This window comes from Talpa europaea (assembly GCF_964194135.1).
Source record: "Talpa europaea genome assembly, chromosome: 9".
Classification (NCBI taxonomy): domain Eukaryota; kingdom Metazoa; phylum Chordata; class Mammalia; order Eulipotyphla; family Talpidae; genus Talpa; species Talpa europaea.
This window is the reverse complement of record NC_140076.1, coordinates 62627509-62648832: the sequence shown is the minus strand read 5'-3', so window position 1 is coordinate 62648832 and position 21324 is coordinate 62627509. Positions and strand designations below refer to the sequence as shown.

Sequence of the window (21324 nt, the reverse complement as noted above, 5' to 3'; positions counted from 1 at the left end):
GAGTTAGTATCATTATCCCAATTTACAGAGAAAGAATCAGAGACCTTTACAGGTAAGCAAGCTGCCCAAGTTCTATAAAATTTAGGTCTAATAGAGCCTGAATTCAAACTAAGTCCATCTGATCAAAGCCTGTATTCTTAACCCCTATACATAATTAATCTATAGTGTTTATATGTGCCTAGAATATGATAAGCACTCAATAAACATTAACTACTATAATTATTACTCAAAACCCTACCTGGTAACACTCTGGGTTGCCACATAATACTCAAATACTTAAGATTACAAAATAGAACTCCCCGATAATTCAGTAAAGGCCCCTACTTCTTTCCTCCTCTCTCCCTTTCTCTGACTAGTAACAGTTAGTAGTTGCCCCTCATCACTGACTTCACTATCAGCATTCCTTCTGCTTCCCGATCACAATGATCAAGGCAAGGCTTTTTATTTATAGAGAGAGAAACATTTCCTTACCACCAAAAGTATCAGGGGACCATGATTAAGGATGGAAAAAATCAAACAGACGTAACCCCTGCTTTACTCTCAGTTTAATTATTAAATTGAAGAATTATATTGAAGTAGCAGGATTCGTCAAGTATTTCAAGGGAGAAACAGCTACAAATTATCTTTCTTATAATAAAATCTCCTGATTCCATTACAGAAAAAAGCTACTGTAGATAGACAGGCAAAAACTACATTAATTCCATTGACTTTTCAGCACATCAGTGACAAAATAAAATTCAAAATATGAGATCCTATAACCTAAGCAATAGCCAATCTTTCTTTTTTCCTTTAGGAACCTTTATTTCAATAAAAATGAAGCCAATTGAGATGGTAACACCAGATCAAACACTTAGTTACTCAATTTCAAAAACAATTAGTCTCAAAGAACTTTGCGCATTAGGTTTAAACAGCACCCAGATGGCACTCTGATGGGTGCTCCACAAATCATTAAATAAACAAATAACAGATTGTTCCTAAAGAGCCAAACCTCCCAGGACTAGAGGAAATATTTGAAGATGTAAAATAAATTAATTAATCATAGTTAACAAAGCAATTATCAAGATTATAAGACCTACTGCAGTTTTACAGTGTTTCAACTAAAACTAAAGAATCAGTAAATTTTATGAGATGATTATCATTACATATAAGCACTTAAAAACAAAAGATTACAAATACCTAGTTAAAATGTCCTTTCAATATTTGCTTGACAATGTTAGTTTAACTGGGACTGAGGAAGGTTTGTAAAGCAGCTTTAGACAATCCTGTGAGTATAAAAATTGACAGCTTTTTAAGTTTCCCATCAAAATGCAAGTATTTTGAGGAAGGGGAATTCAAGCAGTTAGTACATCAGTCATTAAGAAAAGCAAAAGTAGAAAGTTTTCAGATAAAAGAACAAAAGGAAAGACAGGGCCCTGTGACCTTCCTTGACAGCATGCTTCCAAAAACTATCACTCAAAAGGTACTAAATCCTTCTATCTCATCCACCTCAGTGATTTGAGAGATGTAGTCTTTTCTACTTTGAACATTCATTATAAAGAATATTCCCTAAAGGGCCTCCCCAGTGGCGCAGAGGTTGAGCACTGGGTTGCAAAGCTGCCCACAGCCTCTGCAGCACCAGTTGGATCCCCAGCCGCCGGGGAGGGGCCCACATGGCACGCAGACCTCTCCTGCCACCCGCTGCTCCCCTCAGCAGTGTATTTCGTCAGTCTGCCTGTTCTGTTCTCTGCTCTGGCTCTGGTGAATTCTCTCACCCTCCTGTGCTTCTGACTGTACCCAGTGCTTATATAAATAAATAATCTTTAAAAAAAAAAAAAAAGAATATCCCCTAAAGGGGCCTCCCTGGTGGCACAGGGGTTAAAGTCTCAGCACTATCAAGCTTATCACCAGCCACTGCAGCAAAAGTCAGATCCAGGGCAGGGAGCTGACCCACATGGCATAGCAGACCTCTCCCTTCTTGCCTGCCGCTCCCCTCAGCAGTGTATTTTAGTAGATCTCCCTGTTCTGCTCCATACTCTGTCTCTAGTGAATCCTCTCAACACACCCCATAATTCTGGCCTACACCCCAGTATTTGTATGCATAAATAAATAAAAACAAGTCTTCAATTTAAAAAAACAAAAATATCCCCTAAAAATAAGAAAATATAAGGTGCTAAAAATGAGTAGCTATAGTTCATGATAATGTGAAAACATCTCAAGTATTAGTTGCTTTACAATAAAATATCCTCACTGCAAGTCATTACAAATTCAAATTATTGTCTCAGACTTACCTCCTGCAATTTAGACTGTAGCCACTGTCCCAAAAGTGCCAAACTATCCCGAGGACAGATGGCCCAAATCATTGTGAGAAAAATCAGACCCAAGAAATCCAATAAATGAACCAGGCTAGCCTTTTCTGCCTAAGAATAATCAAAATAATGAAAATTACAGTTAATAAATTGACACAGTAAACACCTACATTTTCTAGTTCATCATGGTAATCTCATTAAATAACTACATGTGTTTAACTGACCTTTACCAATTAAGATCACAAGTTTTCTTCTGTGTGCTTTATCCTTTCCCAGTCTGTTTCTCCCATCCCTTGTTTACATACTTTCATACACATTCATTCACTCAACTAACATTTATTGAGATAATTACCATCATTCCAATACAATGACATGCTCATTAACTTATGAGTTTCTTATATTTACAAACATAATAATCATGTGCAATAGTTACAATTCTCCCTATTTTATAGATAAAGGAAACAGAACAAAGAGAGGTTAAAATAGTTGCCCAAATTCACAAAATTATTAGTAAAAGAACAGGAATCAAGTCTACTAAGTTTTAAAATGTCTAATATAGTCTTCAGTTTTTTAAAAAATTAAATGATTGGGCCTCCCTGGTGGCGCAGCGGTTGAGCGTTGGGTTGCGAAGCTGCCCGCGGCCTCTGCGGCGCCGGTTCGATCCCCGGCTGCTCCCCGGCCACCGGAGGAGGGTCCCACATGGCGCGCAGACCTCTCCTGCCGCCCGCTGCTCCCCTCAGCAGTGTACTTCGGTCCTTCTGCCTGCTCTGCTCCCCACTCTGGCTCTGGTGAATTCTCTCACCCTCCCGCGCTCCTGACTGTACCCAGTGCATGTGTAAACAAAATAAATAAATAAATAAAACATGCCTCTATTTAAAAAAAAAAAAAAAAAAAAAATTAAATGATTATACTTTGGACAGAGACTAAATGCTACCAAACATATAAAGCAGTTAAAAGAAGCAACAATTCAGAAAAAGATTGGAAGTTGATATGAAATAAGTTTTTGATCTTCATGACCAAATACAGAAAGTATGAGTCATCTATGCAAGTTTGAGATTTTATAAGGTTGGTATTTCTCATCAGAAATTGGGTACTATAAATTTTTGTACTTAGAGCAGTAGGCAAAAAAAAAAAAAAAAAATATTTAAAAAGTTGTTTTGAGTAATAATATCTGAGTTTAATGCACTCGATTGTCCACTGTCATTAAAGTTTATTAATAAATATTAAAGTAATACTGATACTGATAAGACAGGAGTCATTACTTGAACATAACACTTGACAACTAAAAATAACCCCTACAAGGTCCCTCAACAATATAATCTGCCCTCACAAAATATTCTTATATTCACTATAAGTATATTTTAGTATGAAAGAGTTAAAGCATCTGAATGAAGAAGTCATTAATGAAGAGGAAATATTTGTTAATTATTAAAGAATATGTTTGCTGTAATAGTCTTGGGAAACTAAAAAGTTTTAAAAAAATCTATAGAATAAAGCAAACACACAAAAGGCTGGGTCAAACCAAATGGAGACTCCTAAAAGAGAAAATATAGTGTTGATAACATCTAAGACCTCTGCCAAAGAAATATTAATAACTACTTTCTATTTTTAACACTGTTATTTGCTTTTTATGTCTCATCTAATTACTGTTCTTGCAAATGACAAAAATATAGTGAATAAGGCACTGAAATTAGATGCCAGAAAAACAAATGTACTGAATATTAACCTTTCAAATGCTAAAATTTGATCGTGCAGGCATGAAGTCATATCTTCAAAGATAATTTATTTCAACAGCTTACATTTAGTCTTCTATTTATCTTAAGAAATACTGTCTTTGATATTTTCTTGTAACTCAGACAAAATGTATTTTTGCCTCAGAAAAGCACAACTTTTGGCCCATCTTCTCTTACTAATATAAAAGGAATAGACAGAATTCAAGAAAACTTTTAGAGCAAATAGTAACATTATCATCTCCATTTCAAGTTAAAATTATATATAGTTTTATATATTTCATTTCATAATTCCTTCACTATTTACCTAAATGTTTTACCTAAATGTTTTAAAGAAAATATATCTCTCTCCACTTATATGTGCAAAAGAACTTTTTTTAATGAATAACAATGCATTTTTCTTAATGAATAATAATGAGTAAAATCAATATATTACTTTTCTGGACTCATGCTAACTCAAGCAAATATATATTTACAGCCGCATGAATCAATCTGAATTCTATGGTCTCTAAGACAAGTGCTGCTGGTAACTACGGCAAAAGGAAGAAGTGCTAGACTTACAACAAAAAACCTGGGTTGAAGCATGGCTTCTGCCACTTTGCCATGTTAGCAGTCATCTTACTAAGAATCTTTTTAAGCATTAGTTTCTTCATGTAGAATATAAAGATATTAAGTACACATCTCATGAGGTTGGTATTAAAATTATGAATGAAAAGGTACATATTAAAAAGCTCAATAAACTGTAAAATGGCAAGGTATCATTCTTATTACTCTGCATTAATTATATATATAGCTTATCATTCTAGACATTTTCAAAGATGCTTCAAGCTATCCTCTGAGAATGAATAGAAAAGTGATTTACCTACTTAAATAGTAATATCACTTTCCTGCAGTTAATTTTCTGACTAGATTACAAGTATGTTAATAATTATGGAAAGTTTAAAATCTAATTTGAAATAATTAGAGGTTGAGAATAATTACTTTTTAGCAAAAGAGACAGGTGATAAAAATAGTATTTAAGAGAAACACTATTCAATACTAAATACTAAAAACCATACAAATGCTCAAAATTAGCCAATCATATTTTTTCAGGTAACAGTATAAGTAAGGCAATTACTAAACACTAAAATTCTGTCATTAAAAGAAAAAATCTGAAAAGACTAGTCTTTAAAAGATTTAATTTGTCAACTTCAAAGCAATATTTCAACAATTGCATATTCATGTTAAGTACTTACAGCATGTCCAAGTACTGCATGCGCTATTTCATGGCCCAGAAGAAAGGAAAGTTGATGAACATCAGTTACACTATTTAAAAGTCCAGTAAAGAGAAACACTTGTCCATTCTGCGCCATAAAGAAAATAATGTAATCTATTAGAACACCATAAAAATAGAACATTAAATTTACTAAAAATCAAGTTTTAGAATATTTACTTACTGGAAGCACAAAGGCATTTATATCTGGAGAATCAACCACATGAATAATCCAATTGATCTCAGAGATCCCTGGGATATCTTTATTACATTCAATTAGATGATAAAACACTTCCTTAAAAGTTAGGTATCTGGCATCTTTCTCGGTAAGCATATGATTTTTAAATTCTTCCATCCACTGAAAGAGTAGAAAAATATGTAGTCTTTAAGAGTTTTAGCTCTACAAAACTATTTGTATTACTTCATGTACACAATTATATGGGTACTTATTGTTGAACATTTTAATTTTTAATTATGTAAAAATCTGTATAAACACTAAAATTTCTCAAATTTGAATTATTCATGCAAAAGCAATGTGGTTTCTTACAAATGCGACAAATTCTAATAATTAAAAATTTTCATATAAATTGGCTGAAATAAAAATTGTATTTATCTTTTCTATTAGCTTATAAACAAATAAAATGCTTATTTTTTTCTGCTTTCCTAGTATTTGAAAGTAGAGAAAACAAAGCACTGCCTAGAGAACATAAATAGTTCATTAAGTAAAATATAAGAGAAAGTTACTTTCAGAACCACTAAACAGAAAATACCTTATACTTAACAAGAAAGTTAAACTTCTATCAAAAATGACACTTCATTAATTTTAAAGTGTTTCATTCACAAAGATAATTCACACAGGAAATCACTGCAACTTTAGAATTCCTAGATAATCATTTTCTTTGTATTATGCTAATTTAGACTAGCCACCGTGATACTTCTGCAGCTACATTCTTGAGACCCATTCCAGTGCAAAGAAAATTAAGGATGTTCCCAAAATATCTTTTCTTTCATATGTGAATCACTGTTTGTAAGCTTCTTCCTTGAGACGTTAAAGATAGATGATTTTGTAGAATATGAATTTGGAAGTCTTTATATCAATTAGCATTTTTTTAAGCAAAAGTCACCAATGTAAAAGATCTGAAACAAAACACACTATTATATTAAACAGTCTGAAGTAAATACAACAAGATTTTTTGTAATTATAGTACTTTGTAAATATCTCTAGAAGAACATATCAAGCAGGATTATATTTGTAAGTTAAAAAGAATGGAAAGCATTTATGTAGATATATAATTTTTTAAAGCTTCTTAGTGATATTAATGTTCAAAAATGCACTAATTTAACAGTAAACTCAATCTTTCTACAACATTTTCCTCAAACTGGCCTGACTTCACTATATCCTAAGAAATATATCAAATGTCTATATAAAATATATTAGAAGAGATTAATCTTAACCTAAGAATAATCTTTTAGTGAAAAACCATCATTTCTTTCAATGACAACTTTCCACTAATAAACTCTGAAATTCAAGTGGAATAAAAAGATATAAAGATCTAACCATGCCAAAGCTAAGTGAGACTAGGAAATTTCAACACAACAATTAGGTGAGTGCATACTCTATATGTACTATGCAACAGAAATAGATGATCTGTTCTCCAGGAACTCACTAATTGGTACAAAATCTTTCATTACCTGAGTTGTTACACTTTCCAAGGGTTAAGGCTTTGAATTCCAACTTTATTTTGCACTTAAAAAAACCATAATTATTGCCAAAACTGATGTTTGGGTACATCTTACTCTACCCCAAAGTTCAAAAATTCAGATTTCATATCTATTTATTCCAAAAATATGCACTAAGGGGCCTCCCCAGTGGCGCAGCGGTTGAGCGCTGGGCTGCGAAGCTGCCCGCGGCCTCTGCCGCGCCGGTTTGATTCCTGGCTGCTCCCCGTCCACCGGAGGAGGGTCCCACATGGCGCGCAGACCTCTCCTGCCACCTGCTGCTCCCCTCAGCAGTGTACTTCGGTCCTTCTGCCTGCTCTGCTCCCTGCTCTGGCTCTGGTGAATTCTCTCACCCTCCCGCACTTCTGACTGTACCCAGTGCATGTGTAAACAAAACAAACAAACAAACAAATAAATAAAAACATGCCTCAAAAAAAAAAATATGCACTAAGTACTAAACATACTAAATATGTGTGTTGCTAGTACTCAACATGATAAAACAGGGTCTCTACATTGGAGCTCAGTCTTTCAAGGGAGACAGATCAACAAATAAATAACTTTGGAAATAATTATGCTACCCTTATGACAAGTATTCTGAAGGAAAAAACAGTATTCAAAGAGAAAGTAAAAATTCAGCCCAATATAGCCACGTATTGGGCACAAGTACAAATGAGCTAATTTGGAATTCAATCTGTATGAAGGATAACCCCTAGAGCCTAATGTAGCCACTGTGCCTTATCCCATCTGGATCATCAAGGAAGACTCACTTGAGAAAGTGACATTTAAGATGACACATAATGAGCAGTAGCTAGCTGGTGAATAGGAGAACATATAGGCATTAGAAATACTAAGTATGAAATATCTGGGGCCTTTTGGAAAAGAAAATACCAATTTCCTATCAAAGATTAAAATAAAATACATTTATCTTTCATATTTAAGAAACTTTCCTGTTTGAGTATTATATTGAGCAATCTCATTAAAAACAATTCTTACTACTTACTACTTCATATTCCAGTTCTGATAAAAGTCTGAAATGTTCTTTCCCCAATACTAGTAGCTTGCTCCTTCCTGTGATGGGACTCACTTCCAGGTGAGTAAAATAAAACACTACGAAGAGCAATCCAAAACTACTCAAGCCAAGGAATAACTTCCATTTATTCTTCCTTACACTTTCTTTAAATAGTTCCTTCTTGTTAGGTGGGAGTGCCTGCCACCATTTCCTTATGCCCCTAGAGTAAAAAGAAAAATTCAAAGTTCCAGCACATATTACCAAAAATCAGTCCTCACACTAAAATTTTATGTTGTTAAGTACTTAATTTTTTCTATTTCCCTTTACAGACTGTTTTTCAATTTACAAAAACCCAACCTAAATGATGAAAATGTAACCAGCTACATTGAGTGATAGTTTAAAATTCTAATGTTCATTTGAATTAATGTTACTGTAAAGGTACACACTAAATGAGAAGCTATTTTACTATAGCTATCACCAGTCAATATTGACTATCACATACAAACTGCTATACACGTTATCTTATTTAATCTATGTAATAACGCTGTTACAAAAGAGAAAATAGAGAGAAGCTAAGCAACCTGTCCACATTGATAGAGGTAAAAAAGAAAAATCAACCAAATAAAGCATTGTGATGCAAAGCCTGAGCACCTAACCACTAAATGGGATGAATTGGGCCTCCCTGTGGGCACAAGGGGTTAAGGACCGCACCTTGGAGCAATCTGCAGCCTCTGCAGCACGAGTTCGATCCCTGGCCAGCCAGGGCTCGGCAGACCTCTCCTGTCTTGCCCACTGCTCCCCTCAGCAGTGTATTTCAGTCAGTCTGCCCTTTCTGTTCCCCACTCTGTCTCCAGTGGATCCTCTCACTCCCCACATCTCTGGCGTGTACCCCAGCTCTTGTATGCATAAATAAATCAATCTTAAAAAAAAAAAATTAAGGATGGGGCCTCCCCTGCTGGCTGGCGCAGGCGGTTGAGCGCAGCGCTGTGAAGCTCTCTGCAGCCTCTGCAGCGCGGGTTTGATCCTGACCAGCCAGGGAGATGCCCATATGGCGCGGCAGACCTCTCCTGTCTCGCCCGCTGCTCCCCTCAGCAGTGTACTGCAGTCCATCTGCCTGTTCTGTTCCCCATTCTGTCTCTGGTGAATCCTCTCACCCTCCCTCACATCTGGCCGTACCTCATTTCCTATACAAATAAATAAATCTTAAAAAAAAAAAAAATGACTTGCCCAAATAAATATCTGAGAGGACTCCTGTACTATACCTGTAACCACCAGTCTTCCCACTGCTCATCAGGTTTCTGGTACAATCAGCCAATGCTTTAGCAAGGTGCAAGGAAAACTACCTCAGCACTGATTTTAGAAACAAATATTACTCAGTAACAGACACTCCACTCTCAGAGTGGTGTTCTCCACTCTGTAGAACACCACAAAGAGGCAATAAATGCACAGGCACTATAAATAAAGGAATGAGACATATTACAGGTAACATCTGAGGAGGTTCAATTTCTACTAAGCAACAATATTGCTTATTACGGTGCAGAGACATTCTGACAAGCAATGTTCCTAATACTGGGACAAAAATTTTCATTGTCAATTTATCTATGAAATGACAACAGAAATTTAAAATATATACATTCCCTTACGATAAAAATGTCTCATAACTTCTTTAAGTAATATTTACTTTGTTAAATGACACAACTGTCTTTATAGAAAACATTTCAACCTGAAGGTATTAAAGCCTAACTATTAAGAATACTTATTTCTTATTTTAAACTTTGAGTTAACTTTGTTTAAAATGTATGAAAATCTACCCTAAAAGGTAACTTTAAGTAATCTATATAATAGCTACAAAAAAAACCACAATTTTTTAAATAAATAATTTAAAGGAAAGAAAAAGTTATTAGTCCAAGAACACCCTGGTCTTAATTGTTGATACTCTCATGCACCAAACTCTACTCAGGCTCCCCTGAATTCTTTGTCAACTAGTTCTCAACTTTCAGACTACCAAGCTCATCTCTGCACAATCCAATTTTACAGCACTCCTGATAAGACAGTTAAACCAGCATCATTTACCCTCCATACCTTCAGGTTTCCCATCCTTCACCACCCCGCAGGTGATATCTGAATATCCTCACCTGTCCTTAGCAAGAATCCTGGTAGGTAGGTTGACATAGAATACCCACCTTAGTCCTGATGTTTCTTATTTTCCATCTACCAACCCCCAACTATTTCTTAGCTATAAATTCTTATATGCCCATGCTGTATTCAAAAGTGACTCTTGTTCTATAACAAGGTTTCTTTTCTCCTACTGCAACAGTCCTGAATAAAATCTGTTTTACTGCTTTTTCACTATTTTCTGGTTTTATCTGACATTCATTACTTAAAAATTGACAGCTATGGGGCCTCCTTGGTGGTGCAAGGGGTTAAGTCTCAGCACTATGAAGCCATCTGCAGCCACTGCAGCACAGCACAAGTTTGATCCCTGGCCTGCCAGGGGAGTAACCCACATGGTGATGCAGTGGTCTCCTGTCTCACCCACCGCTCCCCTCAGCAGTATATTTCAGTCAGTCTGCCTGTTCTGTTCCCCACTTTGTCTCTGGTGAATCTTCTCATCCCCCGCATCTCTGGCCTGTACCCCAGTTCTTGTATGCATAAATAAATAAATCTTAAAAAAAACTGAAAACTGATAGCTGCACATTTTTTGAGTGTCAATGACAAATCATAAAAAAACGCAAAAAATTACAAAGTTCTTGCTTTCTGATAAAAAAAATCTAGGCCTGTTAATATGGAAGAAAGCTAGAAGAGACTTTCTAACCGTCAAACATAAGAAAGCTTTATAAAAGGTCAATGTTTACCTTTCTTTAATCTTCATGGAGAAAAAACAGAATTCATTATAGGACGTTTGAATTAAACATAAGTCACTAGTAAGCTGTATAGATATTATTATGAAGGACTACCAAGGGCAAAAAACAAAGATTTGTTAGATATAGAATAAAAAATTAATATATAGTAATGCTTTAAAATCTATTTGGCTAGTAGTAAGCAAAGTTCTTCAGTTTCATGATTCATTGCCTCAAATTCCACAAACTAAAAAAAGGAATGTAAGACTTGTTTTTACACGAGTTATAAACAGTATTTCTGATTCTTGTTATAATCCTAAAACCAATCTTTTAAAAGGCTGTCTAAGATACGTAAGAATAATTGTTAAAAAATCTTATTTCTGTAATATGCAGAAATTATTTCAAGATTATTAAATAATGCATAACAAACTGGGTAGAACTAATTGTTTACAATTTTGAGCTAAACATAGGAGGGAAATCTAACAAATTTTCTTTAACAGTGTATATTTACAAATACCCTTTTATGAAAGTTTGTTTTCTACAAAAACATTTTACCTGCCTACAATGATGGCAAGTAATTTCTGCACTGGTTTTAGAATTATCAACAGGAGAGGGACCGGAGCAGCTTGAAACCGTGGAGAAGTGTGGAAACTCCTGATGTCTCTCACGGGAAAAAAGTTTAAAGGATGCAATACTGAAACAGTAGGAACTCCTACAACTTCTTTTATCGGGAGTTGTCTTGAAAGAGTGTCATTCCATGCAGTACATTTTCTGGTTGTCGTCAAAATTTCCTTGCTTTTGGTACTCAAGAGGCATCCTGTTCCTTTGTTACTGAAAGTCCTATAGCAATGAAAGTTCCCATGAAAAGTCAACCTATCACACTGATTTACCCCCAGATCCTGATTCTTTAGTATATAGTTAATTTGCACTTGATGACAGTCCCTTGAAGATACAGCTAGGCTGTTACATTTTTTCCACTTGGTCAGTGTATTAAATCTGAAAACAAGATTTCTAGTAGCCGACTGTAATCCATAGATGTAGTTCATCTTTCTTTTGCTGTGTACCTGGAATACAAAAAATAAACTATAAGATCTCTGAAAATACCTATTCACTAAGCTGGGAATGTAACATTTATGAAAAAGGCATGCCAGCTGACCTTCCTTTAAGACATCTCAGCTAAAGTACCTTGGATTTACACTCATATGTCTACTCCAATGCCTTTCAACAATACAAACCACAGAGATTTTACTAAGTGTTTTTACTCTACAACATGTACTTTGGAAACTTGATCCTTTTTTTCAACTTTTTAATTTTGAGGGGAGTTTATTTTTACTTTAATTTTGAGGGGAGTTTATTTTTACTTTAACAGCTAAATTATTTGAGGAGTAAGTGGATTACATAAAAATAGCCATAAAATTTTATCAATAGAGAGTAACTGAGGGGAAGAAACATGTAACAATATAAAGTAAAATCTAACTTATAAAATGTATTTTTTTAAATACAAATTTGCTCTTTTCAGTTATAACCCGGGCACTTCTGACTGGGCTCAAGGTGGTTAAGAGAAGCTAGACATAACCTCCTACCTAAAAAAGACAGACGTGAAACAATGGTTTCAACAGACTGGACATTAAACAATGAAGAATGATGACCCTTGAGAGATGGGAAACAAATAAGGCAAGCCCCAAAACTGTCCCAGCTTATGGCCAGGATGCTAGACTGAGAGAAGAAACCTAAATCTAGAACAATACCCCCCTAAATTGAAAAGATGAAACTGGGGTTCAAGTAGGGTACAGCAGCTAGAGCTCACAAAGCAGAGTACCAGATGAACAAAACAGCTACGGAAGCAAAGAGCTCCAGAGATCTGCAGAGATCTCAGCTAAACCCTGATCAGCACATACAATCTGAAAACACTTCCTGAGGCTAGGAAAGAATCACCCGAATTAGAGGAACAAAATGTAGGTTTCACACAGGACAGTGTATAATGCCTGTTCACACCTTTCAAAGTGGAAAACCTTATTAACACATGGAGCACTGGGTAATCAGAAGGGTTCTGCCAAAATGTTAGGGAAAAATTTGCATTAAACTAAAAGCTACTCTGAAACTACCTAGCAAAGATGAAAGGCAATATCCCCAAAGATCCAACTGTTTCTTGTAGTTTAACCACATTCTAAAAAAAAAAAAGTTTCCAAACTATAAAAACTAAAAGTTAAAAACTAGAGGCCTCCCTCATGGCACATGAGGCACATAAGATGCAGCACTATGAAGCTATCTATTGCCAGCCACTGTAGCACAAGTTCAATCCCCCAACAGGGAGCTACCCACATGGCACAGCAGACCTCTCCTGCCCCGCCCACTGCTCCCCTCAGCAGTGTATTTCAGTCAATCTGCCTGTTGTGCTCCCACTCTGCTCTGGTGAATCCTCTCACCCTTCACACCTCTAGCCTATATCCCAGTTCTTATATGCATAAATAAAATAAATCTTTTCTAAAAATTACCAGGCATGTAAGAAGCAGGATATGTGATCCATAGAATATCAATCAATTGAAACTACTAAATAATAGAAATGAAAGCATTGACAAGGACTAAGTAAAACTATATTGCATTTGTGTGAGAAGTTAAGGGAAAAGTTAGGTATATTTTATAAGAGATTTTCTTTAAAGACCTACAGTGAACTTCTAGACCAGAAAACTATGATGCTATACTCTCATCTTGTTTATTTTTTTATCTAGTATCAGATTAGACATTGCAGAAATAAAGACTCGTGAATTTGACATCCATTAGAAATGCAGAGAGAAAATAGACTGGGGGAAAAAAACACAAAGGATCACTAAGGTGTGAGATAACTTCAAATGTCCTAATAGAAGTGTGACTGCAGTCCCCCCAAAAAATCGGGATATTGGACAGAAAAAAACTACTTGAAAAAATAATGACCAACATTTTCCAAAATTTGATAATTGTAAACCCACAAACCCAAAAAGTTAAAGAAAAATCCCATACACAGGAAATACAAGGTATGTCATTATCAAATTTCTTGAGACTAGTAAAAGAAAATCTTAAATTTGACACCTTAAATGAAATGGACAAATTCCCTGAAAAATACACCAAAACTTGTTCAAGAAGAAACAACATGAAGTCCTCTATCATTTTTTTTTTTGAACTTGTAGTTAAAAACCTTACCACAAAGGAAGTTCTAGTCCCAAATATCTTCACTGAAGAATTCTACCAAACATTTAAATTAATAATTAATAAGAATTAATAATTCCCTACAAGCTCTTCCAGGGATTTAAAAAGAAATCATTTATAACTCACTTTATAAACCAGCATTACCCTGATACAAAAGCAATAAAAAAAATTGTAAGATTATAGTACTACCTACAAAACTACATGAAAATTTCTCAATTTTCTTATATACTTTATACATCCAGCCCTTGAATTAACAAATAATGTGAATAAAAGCAAACATGAACTACACGTTAACCCTTTTTTTATTACTACCTATTTTGAATGTCTAACAGTTTGACACTACTAACAACATTCTTTTTAGTTTTCGGTTGTTTTTTGGTGTTTTTTTTTTTTTGGGAGGGGGGAACACGCTGAAAATTGTAAAATAATTTAAAACTGGAAGTTATTTCAAAATTAGTATTGCATGTCTTCCTCATTACCTAGGTGGCAAATGAGTTATAGATGCAGCACAAAATTCAGTTCACGTCCACACAGAGATTATAATCTAGCTGAGGAAAAAAAAGATATACCCAAATAAGATTATTTGGGGGGAAAAAAAATACAATTCCTCATTATGTGCTATGTAGGGTTTTTTTTAAAAAAGGATATACATGAGCAGCAGAATAGCTCAGGAATGCAACTATAGTTTTTTGTCACTTGGGCAGATGTAGAAAAAATAATTTAAAAGGATTGTTTCAAGTGGGAAAATATACTTCAGGCTTAAATACTGAGTCTAAGATTCTATTCTCCATACCTACGACAGGAATCTGTATGTGCACAACTAGCATAGGCTGCACATGTACATATATGACAAATGGTGTTTTCTTTAAACTCTTGCTTTAAACTGAGATTCCTGCCCTGATGATGCCCAAAAGAGAGCCAGACACTGACGCCATCTGATGTACCAGGGTCAAGATAACTGGGAGCCTGATAACAAACTGGGGGCTGAACTTGAGAAATACCAAGAATATCAATTATGATGGGCTGTTTGATAAACTGATTCAACTCTAACTTGCTGTTCTAATGGGCTGTTTGCTTATGATTGTTTTGATTAACTCATTATAAAAAGGTCAGCTATAGATGAGATGGCAGAACTGTCCCTCGTTCTCTTCGATCAATGGCCGTAGAACGTTCTCTTCAGTACTCTGCCCTCCGTTGTCTCAGATCAATAGCCAACTATCTGAAAAATGAAAGTGCTTATAGATTCAATCTAAGGAAAGGACAACGGAATTGACTTATGGAAAGAAAATAAGAGACCATGAAACTTGGGGTTGTTGGGCAGATTCACACACCTTCCTAGTTTGCAAAAGACCACTGCACTGTTGTACTTCCTATATTTGAGCTTCTAAGTTCTTACTGTAACTCTAAAATAATTCTTCCTCTTCACTGAGTTTCTATATCTTGCAAATAAATACCTGATTAGAGAGGTTACATACTTGATACAAAACAGGTATGCATTTGTTTCACATACAAGCTGATAATATCTTAATATATAGGTTGTTTATTGGAACTACCTGAGGGTTCCCGCTATACTTTGCAAAACAAAACCAATTTCCCAATTTTCAAACTAGAGTTAAAGCAGTGCCAGTCAGATCACGAAACCCTATCCCCTACAACAAAATCCTATTCCTGTAACTCAGTCTTACATAAATACTATGCAGCCATTTAAAAATATGAAGGTTTGTATAACTACAATAATAAATGCTACTTGCAAAAATTCTGTAGATCAAGGATAGCAACTCCAATGGGTAAAGCAGTGCTGTACAAAATAACTTTCTGCACAGATGGCAACGTTCTGTTATCTATGCCCCCCAATTCAGTAATGCTTACATGGGTTACTAAGCACTTGAAATATGACTGGAGAGCAATAAAGTTTTTAATTAATCTAATTTTAATGAACTTAAAACCACATGGCCATATGTAATGGTGGCTAGTGTATTGGACAGTGCAAGCATGAGGGTCTAGATAGGGAAACATCAGCAAAGTCAAACTGATGTAAATGCAGATTCATGTCCATCTAAGGGAGGCACAAGAATAATGGAATTTGAGTTTGGTGTTGCCAAATATTTCAATATTCTAAAGGAAAGTCAGAAAATCAGAACTTATGTGAAAGTTACCAATTTAAAAATGTTACCAACCAGCTTAAAAAAAATTTAACCACCCTGACCAACACATAGATCCCATTCAGTTTTGTTTTTTTTTTTAAAGACCTTTCCATTCATGCGTAAAAGAGCTGGGGCACAAGCCAGAGATGCGGGAGTTGAGAGGATTCACCAGAGACAGAGTGGGCAACAAAACAGGCAGACTGACTGAAATACATTGCTGAGGGGAGCAGTGGGAGAGAGAGGAGAGGTCTGCCGCGCCAGGTGTGTCACCTCCCTGGCTGGCCTGGATGGAACTTGTGCTGCAGAGGCTGTGGATTGCTTCATAGTGCAGTGCTTCACCCCTTGTGCCACCATGGAGGCCCCCATTCAGTTTTTGATCTCTAAGTTGTTTTCACTCATCCATTAAATGAGTGCCACCTATTACATGGCTAACACTATTCCAGATGAGACAGAAAACAGACAAAAATCTCTAACAATTAACTAAAATAATAGTGATAAAAATTGCTAGCATACACAAATTTAAATAAATCTAAAGGAAGATACACCAAAGTATTGAGAGTGGTTATTTTGGTTGGCAGGATGGGGGTTATAAAGGATTTAGTATTTCCATTTTATTTATTCCTGTGCTGCTTAAAGTTTAATGGATGTTTTATTTTTGAAAGTCCCTAAACCAACAAAGGCAACTATTTTTATAATTTCCTTTGGTTTCCATGGGCTTCATTAACCTTTACATGGCAGACATGGCTCCCATAATGCTGCCTCCCACTGCTTCCCCAGGCACTTTCCCCAACCCTTCTTCATCCCATTCCTCAGCTCCAGACCCACTGATTTGCTTACACCCCTCAAAAAAGAAAAACTCTCACCTCTGTGTGTATACACATCTGTTTACCACGCCTAGCTCTGCTCACAAGCTAAGCAAACTCCTGCTCTTCTCTCATAACTATGTGAAGAATTTTTACAGCATTCTACCGACACAAAAGGTATAAGCAAAAGCACCAAGTACTATGATGTATCTAGGTAAAAACATTATCATTTATATCACTGACAATCAAGTGTCATTTAGAACAGAAATAGAACCTGGTATTTTGTAATCCCTGGTTTATCCTTAAGAAAAGGTTAAGAATGGGAGAAGAAATCTATTTATACATTTTCAAAGAGTAAATCAGTTAGGCTACACAGAGGGAAAGAATCAGGGCAGACAGATCCTCTTCAAAGAACTATAGCAGGTCAACAAACATTGCTGGCAGACTTCTAGGATTACTAAATTAATGATGTGAGAAAATTAAACAATTTGGATTGTTAGCCTCTAAGAACATTTCAGGTCCTTAATTCTTTAAGCACCATCTCAGAATGAGCAAGTAGAGCGCTCACTGGCACTCACAGCTGAAGCCTAGAAGACAGTTTTAACAACCCTGCTGAAAATGACTATTTCTTCCCTAGTTTCTATGGAAACAGCTGTCAGATTGGCAAAAAATAGGACATGTACTTTAAAATAATCATTCAAGCAAAGTACACACATGATGGAAGGTTTAAAAAAAATAAATTGGAAGGCAACAGACTTGGTTCTTTAAGCTTCCAAATGTCAGATCGCACCCCTTCACCAGGGCTGAGACTGAAGGAAGGGTATGAACCTTAAATATCCTTTTAGTGCGGGTTACAAGGCATTGATCAGTCACTATAGTTGATCAATCCCTGAATTCGAAATGAGTTATTTTCATCTCCCTGGACTAAAATTTCTCATTTGAGGACTGAGTGGCACTAAAACCGCTGCTCCATTTTACACAGGCCCAAATACCCAAAAATAGATGAGCAGATCAAGAAGATGTGGTACATGTACACAATGGAATATTACTCAGCAATCAAAAAAGATAAACGCATGCAATTTGCAGCAACATGGATGGAGCTGCTCAGCGAAATAAGCCAGAAAGAAAAAGAAAAATACCGGATGGTCTCACTCATAGCAGGAATTTAGGAAACCGAAATAAGGGACCAGAAAAAGCCTAATCATAATAAAGTAAAAATCAAATTCAACAAGCAACGATAAACCAGAGACACACTGGGGGGGGGGGAGGGCAAGGCGAGGAAGGATGAGGGTCAAAATAAGGGGGGTGGGAATTGTAGGGGGACTATGACCAAGACGAAAACTAAAAATGTAAAAAATACATAAAATTTAAAAAAAATAGAGATTATGGCAAAATATATATATATAAAAGGTGACTTTTGTAGACAAGTGTATAAAGAAATAGCACTCCCCTGCACAGCTGACTGTTCTTCATCGCTGGGTGCAAGCAAGAGCCCTTAACAGTGGGCGGGTAAGAGCGAGCGAGCGACCCTCAGCGCCTCAGCCCCAGCGACTTCCCACAGGGGCAGCCTCAGGGTGGGGCGCACCTCCCCGCGCCGACGGGAAACGCGACTTCGAAAAGGGGGGCCGCTAATGAGAAAGTACAGGGGACCCAGAAAACACAGCCCTCAGCCACCTTGTCCGCCTGCCACCCCCAGGCAGCTGGGGCAGCACCCTGGATCCCAGGGAAGGCGGGGAGAGCGGGGAGATGGCGGCTCGACTCTCACGGAGCCCCGTCTCCCGCACTCCCGCCCCACAGCACCCCACTCCCCCCGCCCCGCGCCCCCCAGTCGCTCCTCCCCACAGGCCTCCCCGCCCCCACCCCGCCCCGTCCCCGTGAGCCCCAGCTCCACACCCGCCGCCCCTCGAAGCTCCCCCCTGCCCGACTCCCGCTCACAGCCCCCCCCAGGCCCCGCCAACTTGGAAAAGGGGGGTAAAGGCGTCCCCAAGAGGACAGACCCTAGTTGTGGCGAACGAAGACGTCTCCTCCGACCCGACCTACGCGCAAGCGCACAGCCTAGCCCAGAAGCCCCGCCCCCCCACTTCCTGCCCTCCTCTCGCCGGGGCCGCCTTTTGCTCCGCCCACACCGGGCCGTCAACACACCCGTCCCGAGTCGTCCTTCCACCCGGCCCGGGACCCTGCACGGACTGTGGCGCTCTGCCGCCCCCTCGTGGCCGCAGGAAGGACGTGACACCGGGCAGGGCTGCTAGTCCGGGAACGTCTTCGCTTAAAATGTTTTTTTCTTAGAACCTCACGGGACTGAGCAAGGTCGTCTAAGTCATGCTCTAGACAAGGCAGTGCCAGTTGTAGATTCTAAGGCAGATCAAGGAGCCAGACTTTTTAATTGCGACAGTGTCTTACAGACTCTTGTTCAGCCATCCTTGTCTGTTTCTGGTTTATAGATGTTGAGCAACTCCCTTTCGGCTTCCCATCCATTTCCCCCCCTGGGGACACCTGTGCTGTTTTGTAATTTCACATCCATCTAAAGATCGAGCCCTCGAGGACTGACTACGTAAGTGTTGGAGTAATTGCAGCCTCCAGACTCCGGGTGGTGAAAGCCTTTTCCTTCCAGATGCTACCATCCTTGGACATTATCAAGCCAGTGCTGTGGTTTCCTCTCAGCATCATCTGTGGTCTGCAGAAGAGAGGCCCTCCGAACTCCTTAGTGATGCTCGCGCCCCTGTCACCGGTGCTTTCCAATTTATCTTTGTGTATGGTCTGTCCTCTGTGCCTCCTGAGGAACATAGCCCTCTGAGAACATAGCCCTCTGACTGGTCTTCAGGCTCCACAGAACAAATTCATTCCCACAAGTCCACTTCTCTCAGCTCCTTCTCTCTGCCCTCTACAGGGCAATCCAGCTGCCTTCCTCCCTGGAGATTTCCTGTGGCCAAAGACTCATGCTTTATCCAAGGATATGTCTTCTCTCCCAGGGCTGCATACATCCAAAGGCTGGTTAACCTAGACCAAACGTGTTTGTAACTGTCCCAAACATCAGACAGCCCTTGTCTTTGGTGTTTGCCAAGGGAAATGCAAAGACGTAGGTCTAAGTTGTAGGCAGAAAGGAGCTTATTGGATTGCAATAGGCAGGAGCAAGGGGTCTTCAGGACTAAAACCGGGCTCCCCAACTAGTACTCAGGTTTTTATTTTATAGGTTATACATATTCATAATGATAGTCATAGGGAGTTTATATATGTGTATTGAGTTTCAGGGAAAGTGGATATTTCTAAGAAATGGTAAGTGTGCATGCTCAGGCATTCATCATACCTGTTACATGTGTTCCATTGGCATGGAGGGTGGGGTTAAGCATTATAATTAAAGTGGGTTAGATTTTCTGTGTCTAACGAAATGGTTCTTCAGCCTGTGCACAAAATTGGACAGCTGCCTGGGCCTGGATTGGGGCTGTGATGGCTGGTCAGGAAATGGTACCCACAGGGGCAGAAAAATTGACCTTGCAGGATGCTGCTCGTGCTGCTGCTCTTGCAGGAACACCTGACAACTTAGACCACAAAGAGTGAAGACAGTAAGTTGGTGAAAGTCCTTTATTCATTAAGTGAGTGGTGTGTCAGTACAAAGGCCGGGACCCTATCCTTCAGCGGAGGACAACCCTACAGGGCTATCACAGTTCTAGTGTTCTCTGTGGGATTGGTTCAGAAGCCCCAATTCTCCCTCTGCCCTGTCCTTTTCCCCTTGTTCCCTTCTAGCTCTAGTCCTGATGACCCCCTCCTGCACCTCTACCCTGCGCAGAGACCTGTCTCAGTCTGTTTCCAGGACACCCAACCAAAGGCTACTCACTTTCCTTAGGAAATGGAAGCTGCTTTGATACAGAACGTCTTTCATTCACACCTCCTAAAGGGAGCTAATACTGAGTTAAAAGAGAGTAACTGAAGAATTATGAAGCATGACTTGTTTTACAGCCCCTCCTTGCAACACACCTGCACTCCCAGGTTTTTATTACATTGCTTGGAAATTGTTCCTTTGTTACTTTTCTACCACTGATCTGTGGGTTTGGGCAGAAAACTTTCCTTTGTAATTAATTAAATAGGGAAAAAATGTTTAGACTGTGCCTGTTTATGCTGTAGGTCACACCTATTTCTTAAATCCTGCCCAGCTCACAGGCAAGTTACCAGATTAGCAAATAGGAAAGTTGTTCTGGAAAGTAACCACTGTCAACTTAAGGCATTATCAACATTGCAGAAGGAAGCAAGGTCACTAGGGGAATTTGGAACCCCAAGACAATGATCTCTGAAAACAAGGGCCAGTCCAACTCATATGACAGGCACCTCCCTTACTCTGGACACTTTAAAGAAAATGAATAATTT

At 37.9% G+C, this 21324-nt stretch overlaps 1 protein-coding gene across 1 annotated transcript in view; it reads right to left on the bottom strand.

Annotated features, from left to right (window-relative positions):
* Positions 1 to 11881, bottom strand: part of OMA1 (OMA1 zinc metallopeptidase) — a gene marked incomplete at both ends in the record, with an annotated part of 42650 nt that extends 30769 nt beyond the window's left edge. The window contains 5 exons of the mRNA XM_084243188.1: positions 2268 to 2396; positions 5251 to 5358; positions 5452 to 5625; positions 7987 to 8215; positions 11391 to 11881. Coding sequence (XP_084099314.1) covers positions 2268 to 2396; positions 5251 to 5358; positions 5452 to 5625; positions 7987 to 8215; positions 11391 to 11881 — 1131 coding nt within the window. The remainder of the gene's footprint in view (positions 1 to 2267; positions 2397 to 5250; positions 5359 to 5451; positions 5626 to 7986; positions 8216 to 11390) is intronic.
* Positions 11882 to 21324: the final 9443 nt, after the last annotated feature.